At 38.7% G+C, this 13007-nt stretch overlaps 4 protein-coding genes across 4 annotated transcripts; 3 read left to right on the forward strand and 1 right to left on the reverse strand.

The window, feature by feature from the left end:
* Positions 1–4904: 4904 nt before the first annotated feature.
* Positions 4905–7282, forward strand: ATC70_010132 (uncharacterized protein; the record flags this gene model as incomplete). The annotated part of the gene is made up of 7 exons (XM_064829352.1): positions 4905–5025; positions 5085–5190; positions 5244–5358; positions 5423–5553; positions 5623–5791; positions 5851–5953; positions 6006–7282. 7 exons carry the CDS (start codon positions 4905–4907, stop codon positions 7280–7282), a joined length of 2022 nt encoding a protein of 673 aa, XP_064686554.1.
* Positions 7283–8024: 742 nt separating this feature from the next.
* Positions 8025–9788, forward strand: ATC70_010133 (uncharacterized protein; the record flags this gene model as incomplete). The annotated part of the gene is made up of 4 exons (XM_064829353.1): positions 8025–8373; positions 8425–9081; positions 9146–9268; positions 9325–9788. 4 exons carry the CDS (start codon positions 8025–8027, stop codon positions 9786–9788), a joined length of 1593 nt encoding a protein of 530 aa, XP_064686555.1.
* Positions 9789–10095: 307 nt separating this feature from the next.
* ATC70_010134 (uncharacterized protein) lies at positions 10096–11118 on the forward strand (the record flags this gene model as incomplete). The annotated part of the gene is made up of 7 exons (XM_064829354.1): positions 10096–10258; positions 10321–10346; positions 10496–10565; positions 10629–10704; positions 10755–10819; positions 10871–10989; positions 11044–11118. The coding sequence occupies 7 exons, from the start codon at positions 10096–10098 to the stop codon at positions 11116–11118; spliced, it is 594 nt and encodes a 197-aa protein (XP_064686556.1).
* Positions 11119–12432: 1314 nt separating this feature from the next.
* Positions 12433–12708, reverse strand: ATC70_010135 (uncharacterized protein; the record flags this gene model as incomplete). Its single annotated transcript, XM_064829355.1, has 2 exons — positions 12433–12562; positions 12623–12708. The coding sequence occupies 2 exons, from the start codon at positions 12706–12708 to the stop codon at positions 12433–12435; spliced, it is 216 nt and encodes a 71-aa protein (XP_064686557.1).
* Positions 12709–13007: the final 299 nt, after the last annotated feature.

Raw genomic sequence — 13007 nt, forward strand, 5'->3', positions numbered from 1 at the left:
AGCGAATCATATACAACGTCGTTATAATTCGCTTCTCTATTAATCCGTGCATTAGTAAATATAGATGCAACAGCATTGGGATACAAATGTCTGACTTAGTATAGAACCACACATTTTAGATGATTGTAGAACTTTTTCATTTTATTTTGATTGTTGTAAGGTAAATATTTCGTGCCAATCCGGAGGAAATTTCAAGGAGAATCCATTTCCTATACACATTGCACGTCTTTGCTCAGACATTGGTCATTTTGTATAATATTTATCGAGTGTAAAATACCCACTGGTAAGTCCAAATGCCATATTATAGTTTTTTAGTAGGTAAAGATTTCATACTCCTGGAGTCGGCCAGTAGGGTTACCAAACCAACTCTATTATACCAAATTGTGGTCATAAGCAGGTTGATTTGGTATTGTCTTCAAGTATGAATAAAGCCCTTAACAAGAGTAAATTTGTAAATTCTGTACATTGAAGACATATTCGTTGGAACCGTAGGTTGATTGTTGGAATGGGCTTACGATGTCTTGGGTGATTTATAAAGCGTGTTTTGTGCGACAAACAGTAGCGATGTCATGTTAACCAGGGCAAATCATAACAGTTTTACAGCAAGGCATCTGCGTCAATACCGGCAAACATAGTTGTCTTAATCATTCTGCCAAAGAATGCTAAGAATATGATATTCACGTTTCTTACAGCGTGCAATGTATATCGAAAAACATATTAGGCTCAAACACACAAATTGATAACTACAGTGTACTTTTAAAACAACATTTTATTACAATAAAGACGAAATACAACTATATATACATTTCCCAACAACCTTTAATACTTAACTACAGATGAATACACGTTAGTCAATCAGATAAAATGTCAAGACAAGAGTAAATCTCATGACATGAGGAAAGAAAAAAAGGTGGAAAAGATCAGTGCTTCTTAGAGAAATGTAACAGGTGTATATTTTAAAAAATCAGACAACACAGAGTGTTGATCAACAATACACTTATCATCAGCTCCATTCCATACCTTTTTTGCCCCACACCATGATCTTACCAGGAGAAATAGTTACCTTCAAATCAATATATGCTCAGACATCGCCTTTTTGTCGTCATACCTCGAACCTGTTTCCTCTTGAAGAGGCGGTTGTGGTATAATACTCTATTGAATACTAAATTCAAACGTTTACCAAAGCTTTCATCACGCATATATTTATTTCAGTGGAAAGAAGAGAAAAAATTTATTGAAAAATTTTCGAGTTATAAATGGTGTTGATTTCAACAGTCCAGTAGCCATGGAAGTTTTTGACTTCAGGCACAGCAATCTTCAATGCTGAAAGCCACTTGCTGTCAAATGCTTGTCGACATTTGTAGTGGACGTGTATCTCGACTGTGATAGAAAAGTATAACCTCATGGTATTGCCACAGGAATGCGATAGATTTAATACTAAACAACATCTACTCCTTCACGCCACTAAGGAAATTGCCATCTAATGACATGTCCAAAGCATGGCTACAAATGCAAAAATACAGACGACATTTCAGCAGATCAAGACGCTCTTTCACCAATACATAAGGCGGCATTAGGCACATACCTATTCAATATTACTGCATCATGCTCGTGTACGAGCGCCAACCTTTCGATTGAGAATAGCATTGATGTACATGGCGATGTCCAGCGTCAATTCAGCAACATTTGATAGTTATTTTTCTTAAAAACTGCTCCCGCTTTGCAGCGCTATTGTATTGACAAACACTTATGAATGCCATGCTTATTTTTCATTGATCAGCACACCTTTAGCAACCCTTTAGAGGTACAAATGTCAACATGTAGCATTAAATCATGGGAAGAAAAGCAGTCTGTCAGATCAAGCTGTTTCACTCTCAGAAAAAACTATAAAAAGGCCAACATCCCTCGCAACTGGCATGGCTCTTTATCTCACAACGACGAGAAATAAAATTTCTCAAAAAGTGGCTTAAAAAAATGTGTATCAGCCTCAATCTGGTATGCGTTTATATAGGGCTACAAGATAAATGTATGCGGTGTAAAACCTTTGTAACGAGGACTTGTTCTTATGAGTAACATTGACCAAAGCCGTTCGAAATATTTTATTTTTTGAATGTAAAAATAAATGAAAAAGTTAACAAGAAGAGTATTAGCCGATTAATCTTGCTACGCTCAATGATGGCATCGCCCTGCGGATTCTCACGAAGAGAATTCAGATCCCAGATATCAAATAGATTCTAAACAATCAATTAATAGTAAAAAAAAAAAAGAAAAAAAAGGCTATATCAGAGTTACGAGGAAAGGTATTCATTCGCTGATGATGCTCCTGAGTTGGCGACATAAAGCTGGCCATAAGTAAATAAAGGACTTGTGTAAGATATACAGCAACTTTTTTAAGAGATTGCCATTGCAAAAGACATTTTTTATAGGAAAAAACTCCCATGAGAAAATAGTTGTTCAGGTTAAGCAAATGTCCTCAATTTTGTGATAAGTCGCAAATTGTCATCATTAGAAAGGCATTTGGGCTAGCCAGCAGCAGCGACGCCTGCCAAAATTGATTAAAACTCAGTTTATTTCTTTTTGCTCAAAATTGGACATATTCTGTCCTTTTTCGACTTGATTGAACTATTTTTTGATATTCGACTATATAAATTGTGATTATAATCTGATGCTCCCTAATGCATCCTTGGAGTACTTTTCAAGGCGAATCCAATGGTATCAAATAAAACAGATTATTTGAATAAAATTGCCGAGCTATTTTTGAAAATATGAAATGGCGTTTTTGGCAAAATTGTTGACATTTTACATAACAAAGTTTCACAAACAAAGTTTTAGAGGTTGCCCTGGATCGAGAGAAACATTTTGATTCAATATATATCATATTAAAAGTCTCCATTTTCAAGGTGAAAAATGCGATCGTTTGATTTTTGATGCAAATCATGAGGTATTCCTCATGGCTTTTGGTCGATTTTTGACAAACTTAAAAAAAAGTGAGCAAACGTGCCACGGAGATACCGCTAATCAAGAGCAATTGTTTGGCCCTATTCTGGCGGTCTACAACAGCTTTTAACGCGAAAAAACGCGACTTCAATATATAAGAATTTTGCTGTGTTTTACGTATTTTAGAGTAGCTGGATACAATGCAATCATGATGTCTGCCCCTTTATGAGCTACTTTCATTAAAGCAAACGTGAGACATCATCGATGTGTCAAATCCACATTCAGAGGCGTTCCTAAAAGGTCCTATATAAGGTAGACGACCAAAGGTAAAAATTCATTATATGCTACTAGCCGATCTATCTCGCTATGCTCAATGTCGGCATCGCCCTGCGGGCTCTCACCAAAGACATTTTAAACCAGATATTATACATTTTGGTATATCAAGTAGATTTTATACAATCAATTATTAGTTAGTAAAAAAAAAGCTTATATCAGAGCCAGAAGGAGAAGAAAAAGTATCTCCCTCAGCATCCTTTTTGGTTACACTGATATCAAACGAAACCTACTATTGGGACAACATGAAAGAAAATTCAGGTTTTATGCAGCATTTGTACATCACAATTGTCATTTTCTGATGATAGGATTGTCATATCATTCGCTGCTGCTGATGCTCTAAATAAGATGGCAACATAAAGCGGGTCGTAAGTAAATACAGGACTTGTGTAAGATCTACAGCGACTTTTTTGAGATACTGTCATTGCAAAAAGACACCTTCATGAGGCAAAGCTCCCCAAAAAAAAGTATTTGTGCTAAGCAATTGTCCTTTCAATTCCACGATCCCCGTTTAATCAGCATCGCAATCATCATTGTCATCAGCAGAAAGGTATTTAGGTCAGTCAGCAGCAAGCTGTCGCCAAAACCAATTCAAACTCAGTTTGTTTGTTTTTTCTCTTCAAGATTGGACGGATTTCGTCTCTTTTCGACTTCTTTCATCTATTTTGTGATATTCGACTATATAAACTGTGATGATCACCCTACGCTTCTTAATACATTCTTGAAATACTTTTTAAGGCGCTTCCAATGGTGCTGATTGCAACAAGTGTTTTGAATGAAATTATTGAGCAATTTAGTAAAATTTGAAATCAGGTTTTTAGTGAAAATAACCATATTTTGCATATGAAAGCCTCGTAAAAGTAGTTTCAGAGGTTGCTTTGGATCGAGAGAAACATTTTGATTTAACATATACTATAGTAAAAGCCTTCATTTTCAAGGTGAAAAACGCGATCGTTGGATTTTCGATGAAAACCATGAGGTATCCCTCATGCTTTCTGGTCGATTTTTGGTCATGTTTTTTTTGGCCCAAAAAGTTGAGCAAAGGCGCCAGGAAGTTGCTGCTACTCAAGTACGATTGTTTGGCGTTATTCCAATGGCTCAGAAAGGTCTGCATGTCAAGATATGAAGGTTTGAAAGCTGTCTAATTTGGTTATGTATTGCTTTATAGAGTTTATTTACATGGCATGAATCACTTCTTTGGTAGCTGCAATTTACTGGAAAGGCAGTTCTGCAGCTTGTGCAGCTTTTAAATCGAATAGAAGGCATATTGAATTTGGTAAGCTTGATAATAATGGAAATGAAAACCCAAATTTGCTGCTTGAATACTATGGTTTTACATCTTTGTTTCGCTGCGATCAACCCTTCATATAGATCAATGTTACCAAGTGTTGGATTAGATGCTTAGTTGTCATAGGATTTGCTAGACCAGAAGAGCCCAAATGTTGATGAACGCTGAGTCTCCGATGATGTTTGCATGCAATGGCATTTCCTGTGCAAGTGACGCATCGTTACAAATCAACCAATAACAAGTTGACATGAGAAAAAAACCAGAGCGAAAACAATTAAAAATACGAAATTATACCAAAGCTTCTCCTTTTTCTCTCCTCTTCACGAACCTCTGTTTAACAAAAATCATGGCTCAGTATACATACGACGAGCAAGGTTTTAACTTTTATTACTTTCTCATTTCCGTCTTGTCATTGGCACTTGTGCCTGTGACAATTCAATCCATCTATTCATTATACAAGTCTGGAAGTAAGTTCATATGCGTGTATGCTCTGAGGGATGTAGCCTTAACCTGCTACTATGATTAGGTGGCAAAAACAAAAAGATTTGTCTATGCAGCATATGTCAGAAAGAGCGAAAGAAGGCTAGCGTTGCAAAGCCTAGTACCATCAAGAAATTGATTACTAGTCCCAAGTAAAGATCCATCATTTGGCATTCGACGTGTACAGAAGCTAACTGTTGATTAGATTCCTCTTTCTAGTTATTGGTTGGGTTGGTGTTGTGCTTTTGACAATGCAAGTTGCCAATGCTGAGGTCAAGTCTGTGACATGGGATCCTTTTGAAATTTTGGGTATCTCAGAGGTAGAGTCTTGCGGCCAGAGCTAAACATTTCATTGTTGCTTACTGACCATGGCATATCAATTAGGGCGCTACTGTCGCTGAAATCAAGAAGCATTACAAGAAATTGTCTTTGATCTACCATCCTGATAAAGCAGCACCTGGAGAAGAAGAGAAGAACGAAGAACGTTTCATTGACATCACTAAAGCCTACAAAGTGTAAGTTGTGCAGCTTTTATACTTCACCTTTTATGGCAATGTACTCACTTCGTGTTGCCTTGTCCATAGCTTGACCGATGACGATACTCGCAGAAACTACGAAGAATATGGTCACCCTGATGGTAAGCAATCCTTCACTATGGGTGTTGCTCTCCCCAAGGGCCTTGTTGAGGGTAATGGCATGTTTGTCTTGGGTTTCTATGCTCTTGCATTTGGCTTGGGTTTGCCTTATTTCATTGTAAGTCGTTTGAATAAGGGCAATGTGATGAAGCTGGTTGTATTGATAGCTGTGATTAGGCTCAATGGTGGTATAAATCTCGCCGCTTGACCAAGGACAAGATCCTGAACCAAACTATGGGTATTTTTGTTAAAGGTTTAAAGGAAACCAACGGCTTCAAAGGTAAGGAGCAGCATTCTTCTCCCTTTCACCGAAAACTTACGATGTTTTGCAGAAATCGTTGATGTTTTGGCCGGTGCCATTGAGTTCAAGGAAACCACCGATGTTCGTAGCGGTGAAGAAAAGACATTGAACGCCATCAATGGTGCCATTACTGAGGAATTAGAAAACAGGTTTGGAGAGAAGTTTGATCGTCTGACTGATGCTACTCCTGCCTACCGTCGCAAGGCTCGCACTTTACTCTATGCTTATTTCCTCCGTGTCGATATCACTGCCAAGGGCGCCTCCAAGTCATTAATCAAGGATCAACAATTCATTGTCGACAAATCAATCCATCTTCTCCAAGGTCTCTTGCAAATCACTACTGTGAAGCAATGGTTGAGCACTACCTGTGCTATTATGGAACTTCAACAGCACTTGTTGCAAGCTACCTATCCCGGAGATGACAGTATCAAGCAATTGCCTCACATCACCAATACCATGTTGCGTCGTTACAACCGCAATCACAAGAAGAACAAAATCAGCACTGTCCAACAATTATGTGCCATGTCTGAGGATGAACGTAAAAGCTTGCTCAAATCACTCACCAATGAAGAGTATCTTGATGTCATGGAAGTTGCCAATCGCATCCCCAAATTGACCGTAGAAAAGGCTGTATTCAAGGTTATTGGTGATAAGATTATCACCACTGGTGCCATTATTACCTTTATTTTGAAATTGAGAAACGGCGAGGTCACTAGCATTGAAACCACTCAAGAAAAGGCAGTTGAGAAGAAAGACAACACTGAAGAAGAAGAGGACGAAGCCATTGTTTCCCCTGAAGATGAAAAGAAGAAGGATGGTAGAGCTTTACCTATGGCTCATGTTCCTTTCTATCCTGGCGAAAAGAAGCCTTGCTGGTGGATCTTCTTGGGCGACCCCAAGGTCAACCGTATCTTGGTTCCCCACAAGAAGGTTACTGACATCGTCGACGAACAAACCATCAAGATTCCGTTCCCTGGCCCACCTAAGCCCGGTGTATACACATTCTCCCTTTTTGTTAAATCTGATACCTATGTCGGCACTGATATTCTCCAAGACATCAAATTGAAGGTGCAAGATCCTGCTGATCTTCCTGAGGAGGAGGAAGTAGATGACAGCATTTCTGAGCCTGAGGAGGACTCCATTGCTGGCCAAATGAAGATGATGAGAGAACAAGGTTTTGCTACTGCTTTAGCTGGCGGAGGAGGCAAGGATAAGAAGGAAAAGGACGATTCCGACTCTGACTCTTCCTCTGACGAAGGAGAAGACGATGCTAATTATGTCACTGAATCAGATTCTGATGACGAGTAAATAAACATATACACATTTCAATAAATTATCCAAAAAGAAATAAAAACAGAGATAAACACTATACATAGCCCTCTCTCATGAGTATTATGATACCATTAACGCTCTGGAAGATTAGGCAAAGATTCACAAACACAGTACTTTTGTCTTTATATAGAACAAGAGGAGTAGAGATGCCTAACCGATGCGTAGAAGAAGACCACCTTTAGTACGAATGTCCACTTGCCAAAAGCACACTCACCTTTAAATATTGGCTCGAGCTCTATGTACTTAATATACCTTGACAAATGCTGCTGTGGTGAACTCGAAGGGGGAGATGAAAACCCTTGTGCAAGTCTTGGGTCCAATGAAAAAGTACAGTAGCGTATACTATTATTGACGCTAAATCAAATCATGACCTACATTTTCTCATCCTGTTGCCGAGATTCTAAGCATGAACACTGCATGCAAGTGGCATGAAATAGCTTTATTTGATGCCACTCGACAAGTCGCCAGCAAAAGAGCTCAAAAAGCCACGAAAATGTCAATTTGTAACAATATTTCACAAACCTTACTTTTATTGCAATAAAAAGCAACCAGTTACACGAGAAAAAAGGATTTTTTTATTACTGTAGCTTCTTCCATCTTCTTCAAAGAAAACCCCCAAACCCCCCTTTTTTCACTGTATTCTCCTTTTCTTCGGTCTTTATCTCAACACAATAGTGTTCGACAAAGTTTTTTCTTCTTTTTCGCTTTTGCTTTCATCATGTTCTTACACAAGGAAAAAGTAAAGCCACCTCGCAGTTTACGATCAGCTCGACTTTCAGTAGTAAAGAATCAAATATCCACACCAGTCATCCAAACATCGACAAACTCGCCCAAGAAAGTAATCAAAGCTTTATATGACTACAATGCGCAGAGCCCAAACGAATTGTCCTTCACTAGAGGCGATTTCTTTCTAGTGACAGGCCGAGAGACAGATACGAGTTTTTATGAAGCATTCAATCCAATTACCAATTCACGTGGTATTGTACCTGTGCCCTACTTTCAAGTGCTGGAGAAACATGAAAAGGCCATGGTTGATTCAGTGCAGAGAAAAGACCAATACAGCGAAGGTAAACCCACATCATGAACGCAAGAGTATGTCAATTTAATTTGTGTTATAGCGCAACAGCCTAAACCTCAGCCATTGTACGGCATTGTTCTATACGACTTTCAGGCAGAAAGATCAGACGAGTTGGACGCAAAAGCAGGGGAGCCTATTATCATCATTGCTCAATCCAATGCAGAATGGTTTGTCGCAAAGCCGATTGGTCGCTTGGGCGGGCCAGGCTTGATTCCTGTCTCCTTTGTCGATATTAGAGATGCCTCAACAGGGCGCACAGTAAAGAATGATTTGATGCAAGCACCTTCTTCTTCAGTGTTCCCAAATGTAGAAGACTGGAAAAAGCAAACACAGGGCTACGAGGCTTCCAGCATATCCATTGGCAAAATGGAGAGACAAATGCAACAAATATCCATCGAAGAGGAAGAGATGGATCCAGTTGACGACTACTACAATATGAAAGACCCCCACCAAAATCCTGACGTATTGCTCGACAATTATGGCATGACTCACCTTGTCAACACATCTTCTTCATCCATTCTTGACTCCCCAGTTCCTGTATCATCAACATCCCCAAGAAGAGGGGCTCATGACGAAGGCGCTATTGTTGTTTCCGCATATATTGATTCGCATATACTGGAAGGCGATCAATACTGGTTTATTGTGTTTGCAAAGCTGGCCAATGGTAGACACAGAGTGTTATATAGACTGTATGAAGGTAAATTGCATGAAACAATTAGTCAAGTGTATTGCAAGAAGTATCAACATGAGGTTTACTCTAGATTTCTACGACTTTCAAATAAACTTTCTGCAAGAATTCCCGGCAGAGGCAGGAAAGCAAGACCAACCAAGAATTTTACCTTACATGCCTGGACCATTGGATGCAGTAAATGATGATATTACAGGTAATAAAAGCTGCTGTTGAATTGAATTATTGATTCACGTGTTTGAACTACGATAGCGGATCGAGCAAGAGATCTATCGAAATATTGCGATGATTTGTTGAGATTGCCCAAATACTTGTCTGAAAGCAATTGGGTACAAGATCAACTATTTGGTATTCATGAAGGCGATATTGAGACAGACATTGATCCAGGCGTAGGACGACCTGCATCAAATTCGTACGATGCAACTCAGCAGGTTATCATGGAGACGACCGCACCAGCACCACAACCACAGCAATCACCTGCCATGGCAACTCAAAATAAGAGCACCATCAAGGTCAAGATCATGTACAAAGACGAGATATTCGCAATCAAGGTGCCAGTGCCAAGCTCAGTTGAATTTCTGAGAGGAAAAGTAGTAGATAGACTTGGATTTGATGTCAATCTCAAGTACAAATCTGGAGATCATTTAACTGAATTAAACGCTGAAACATTTGAGGCTGCTGTCAAATTGGGTAAGCTGACAGTGGTTGCTTCTTGAGCATGACATTAATACCAACACCACCAACTACTACTTTACTATTATTACTCTATTACTATATTATACTATTATTGCAAACTATTTATATTTCTTTGTGTACAAATGTTATTAAAAAACACGTTCTACTTTTATCTCTTTATCACAAATTGAACAACCGCAAATAAGCGAAGCGAGAGAGAGAGCTTGAAGAAACATTGCTTCATTAGCTTCTTGCTTTCTTAAAAGCCAATTTATAATTTCTTCTTTTTTCTTTTCTTTTCCTTTTCTCTCTTTTCTTTCCAATTTATAAACACAAAATACTACAAAAATGAGTGATCACCACGAAGAAGATGACCTTGCACCTACCCAAACTACCGGCTACAAGCCCGGAGAGAAGAAGTCTCTTCAAGAATACCAAACCTTGGATGCTCAAGATGAATCTTTGAACAAATGGAAGGAATCTCTCGGTTTAAACAAGTCTGCTGGTGCCAGTAAGTGTCCTGAGTGCGGCCGTCTATCCGTCATCTTGCTCACATAACGCTTTTTTTTATAGCTGGCCCTCAAGATGATTCACGTAGAGTAAGTTTATTATTAGAAGGCGCGGGAGAGGCAATGAGGAGGGGGGAGGAGTTGTTTGAATTTACCTGTGTGTGCGTGTGCGTGTGTGGGAGCTGAAAGGGGACGACAGGGGAAGCAAAAGCGTTTACTTACTTATTTCTTTTACCTAGGTTGTTGTTGAACACATTGCTCTTGAAGTTGAAGGTCGTCCTGATGTCTTGGTTGATTTGTCTACTCCTAGTATGTTCATTTGCTATATCTTCATTTCATTACAAGACTGACATTTCATTTGATGTTGATCAGATGCTATTGAGCAAGCCAAGAGCCAACCTTTCACCATTAAGGAAGGCGTTGAATATCGTATGAAGGTCAAATTTAGGTAAATGTGCTTTTATCCCAAATAGATATCTTTTATTAACTGTTCCTTAGAGTTCAACATGATGTTGTCTCTGGTTTGAAGTTCTTGCAAGTTGTCAAGAGAAAGGGCATCAGAGGTAAGCTAAAGATTTTGATCTATACGTCTAGATTTTAATCACCTTCGCTAGTTGACAAGACCGAGGAAATGATCGGTAGTTACGGTCCCTCTGCTGACCCTTATGAAAAGAAGTTCCAATCTGAGGAAGCACCTTCTGGCATGTTGGCCAGGGGCCACTACGAAGCAAAGGTAGTATGATTATTGTATGCCCTCGACAGCATGTCACTTACATTGCTTTATCAGAGCAAATTTGTTGACGATGATGATGTTTGCCACATGGAATGGACTTGGTCTTTCGATATCAAGAAAGATTGGTAAAATGTACAATCGAAGATGTGATAAACATCAGGAAAATTGCTTTTTTGTATTTCCTCATTCAAATCCACACAAACAACAGACCACAAAAAAAGCTCCTCACCCCTTACCCCCTCTTCTATATCTATTTCGTTTATTCATTTTTTTTTTAAAAAAAAAAAAAAAAAAAAAAAAAATTACCTCTCTCTCCTCCCTCCTTCTTTTCTTGAATATTTGAAAATTAGAATCAGTTTGAGTTAGTATTGAATAAATCGATTCCCTTTTTTTCTGATATCATGCAAGTAAGTCAAGTTCAACATTAGGCTTTGGCTGATGTAATGCAAAGGTATGGAGGAAGGAGCCTTTGTTTGTTTGTGTTGGATAACAACAGCCCGTTTTCTCACAGAATTGTAATGAAAACATCCAGAACTAACATCTGGATGATGAAAAAAAAAAAAAAAAAAAAAAAAAAAAGTGTGCTACGTACTTTTTTTGAGTGCTTCTCCTTAATTACCAATACAAGCGAATATTCACATAGTTTCTTCTTTCTCGGAGACGTGCCATCTAAACTTACGAGAATGTCCCATATGTTGGTTGATTTCGGCTACTTGCTGTCAAGTGCAAGAGTCTTCTTTGTTTTTATAAACCCACTGCATGTAAAAAAAGTGTTTTTCGAAGGATATCTGGTGCGAAATATCCTACAGATAATACAAAGGAGGCACTACGCTTTGGGAACTGGCATGCAATGCACATTTAAGAAATCCTTGGAATTGCAATTGATCAAACTGCGGTCGTCCAGCAATTTTATAGGGTCCTCGGTAGGTCTTGAGTCTCCAGATGATGCCATGTCATGCAAAAGAAGCAATTTTAAAATATCGAGCTTAAGGCACAAATTCAAACTATGCATGTCTATTGGGTACAAGCATAGCCTGAAGGAGCATCGGTTTACTGCTTTCAATGTATACTTAACATGTACATCTCTTGATGACTCAACACTGTGCAAGAGTGAATCATATACGAATTATATACTACACAACCTTGGACCAAGGCATTCAAAGCGTATATGGTCTATACTAAATCTAAGAGCAAGCGATCACACATACACCGTGTATTGATACACCTTCATGCCGCTGTTTACTAGAATAATTAGAGCGCAGATTCGTAGCTATGCTTAATGATTGTTTACAATAGCATCAATCTACTAGCAATTCTACGGTAAAACCAACTGAACGCAAGATAATTCATATCTAAAATATCATATTTATTGTATGGTTACCAGACTAGAAACCTTCATTAAGTCACATTACTCTACGGATGTTGTGGACATAGAGGCGATGGCTATTTACGTTCGAAATACGGAGAGCTATTCATAAATACAACACTGGAATCAATCACCCATTCACCAATGTCAAGATACTTGTTGACATATTTGCGGATCTCTTCGTTTTCAATTTTTCCAGTGGCAGGTCTATTGAGATTATTCAATTTTTTGCGATCGACATGGCATGATCTTGTGCTATAAACTTACTCTAATCCTGAGTTGCGTTTGATACCAGCAAGAACTGCTGAGAGCAGAACAGCGTCTGCTGTGAAATGAGCGATGCGACCCAACATGTTATAAGTTGTTATAAACGATAGTGAAAATGTAGTAATGTGAGGGTAAAAGGCGGGGATACCAACGTTGGGATGTCGTACCCATGTGACTGGAATGATGATGGATGATCTCTTTTATATCTGCATTTCCGTAATACCTTCAATCATCCTCATGCTCATCGCAATACCAAGGAAAAGATGATGCTGATATAGCTATTGCCAAAGGATGTTGGATCCCCAACCAGGTTGTATTCTAAGCACTACATCCTAACATCCAAGCATCTGATTCCTCGCTTTGTAGTCCTTTGAAGCTGATCTGG

The sequence above is a fragment of the Mucor velutinosus genome, assembly GCF_035048745.1.
Source record: "Mucor velutinosus strain NIH1002 chromosome Unknown tig00001563, whole genome shotgun sequence".
Classification (NCBI taxonomy): domain Eukaryota; kingdom Fungi; phylum Mucoromycota; class Mucoromycetes; order Mucorales; family Mucoraceae; genus Mucor; species Mucor velutinosus.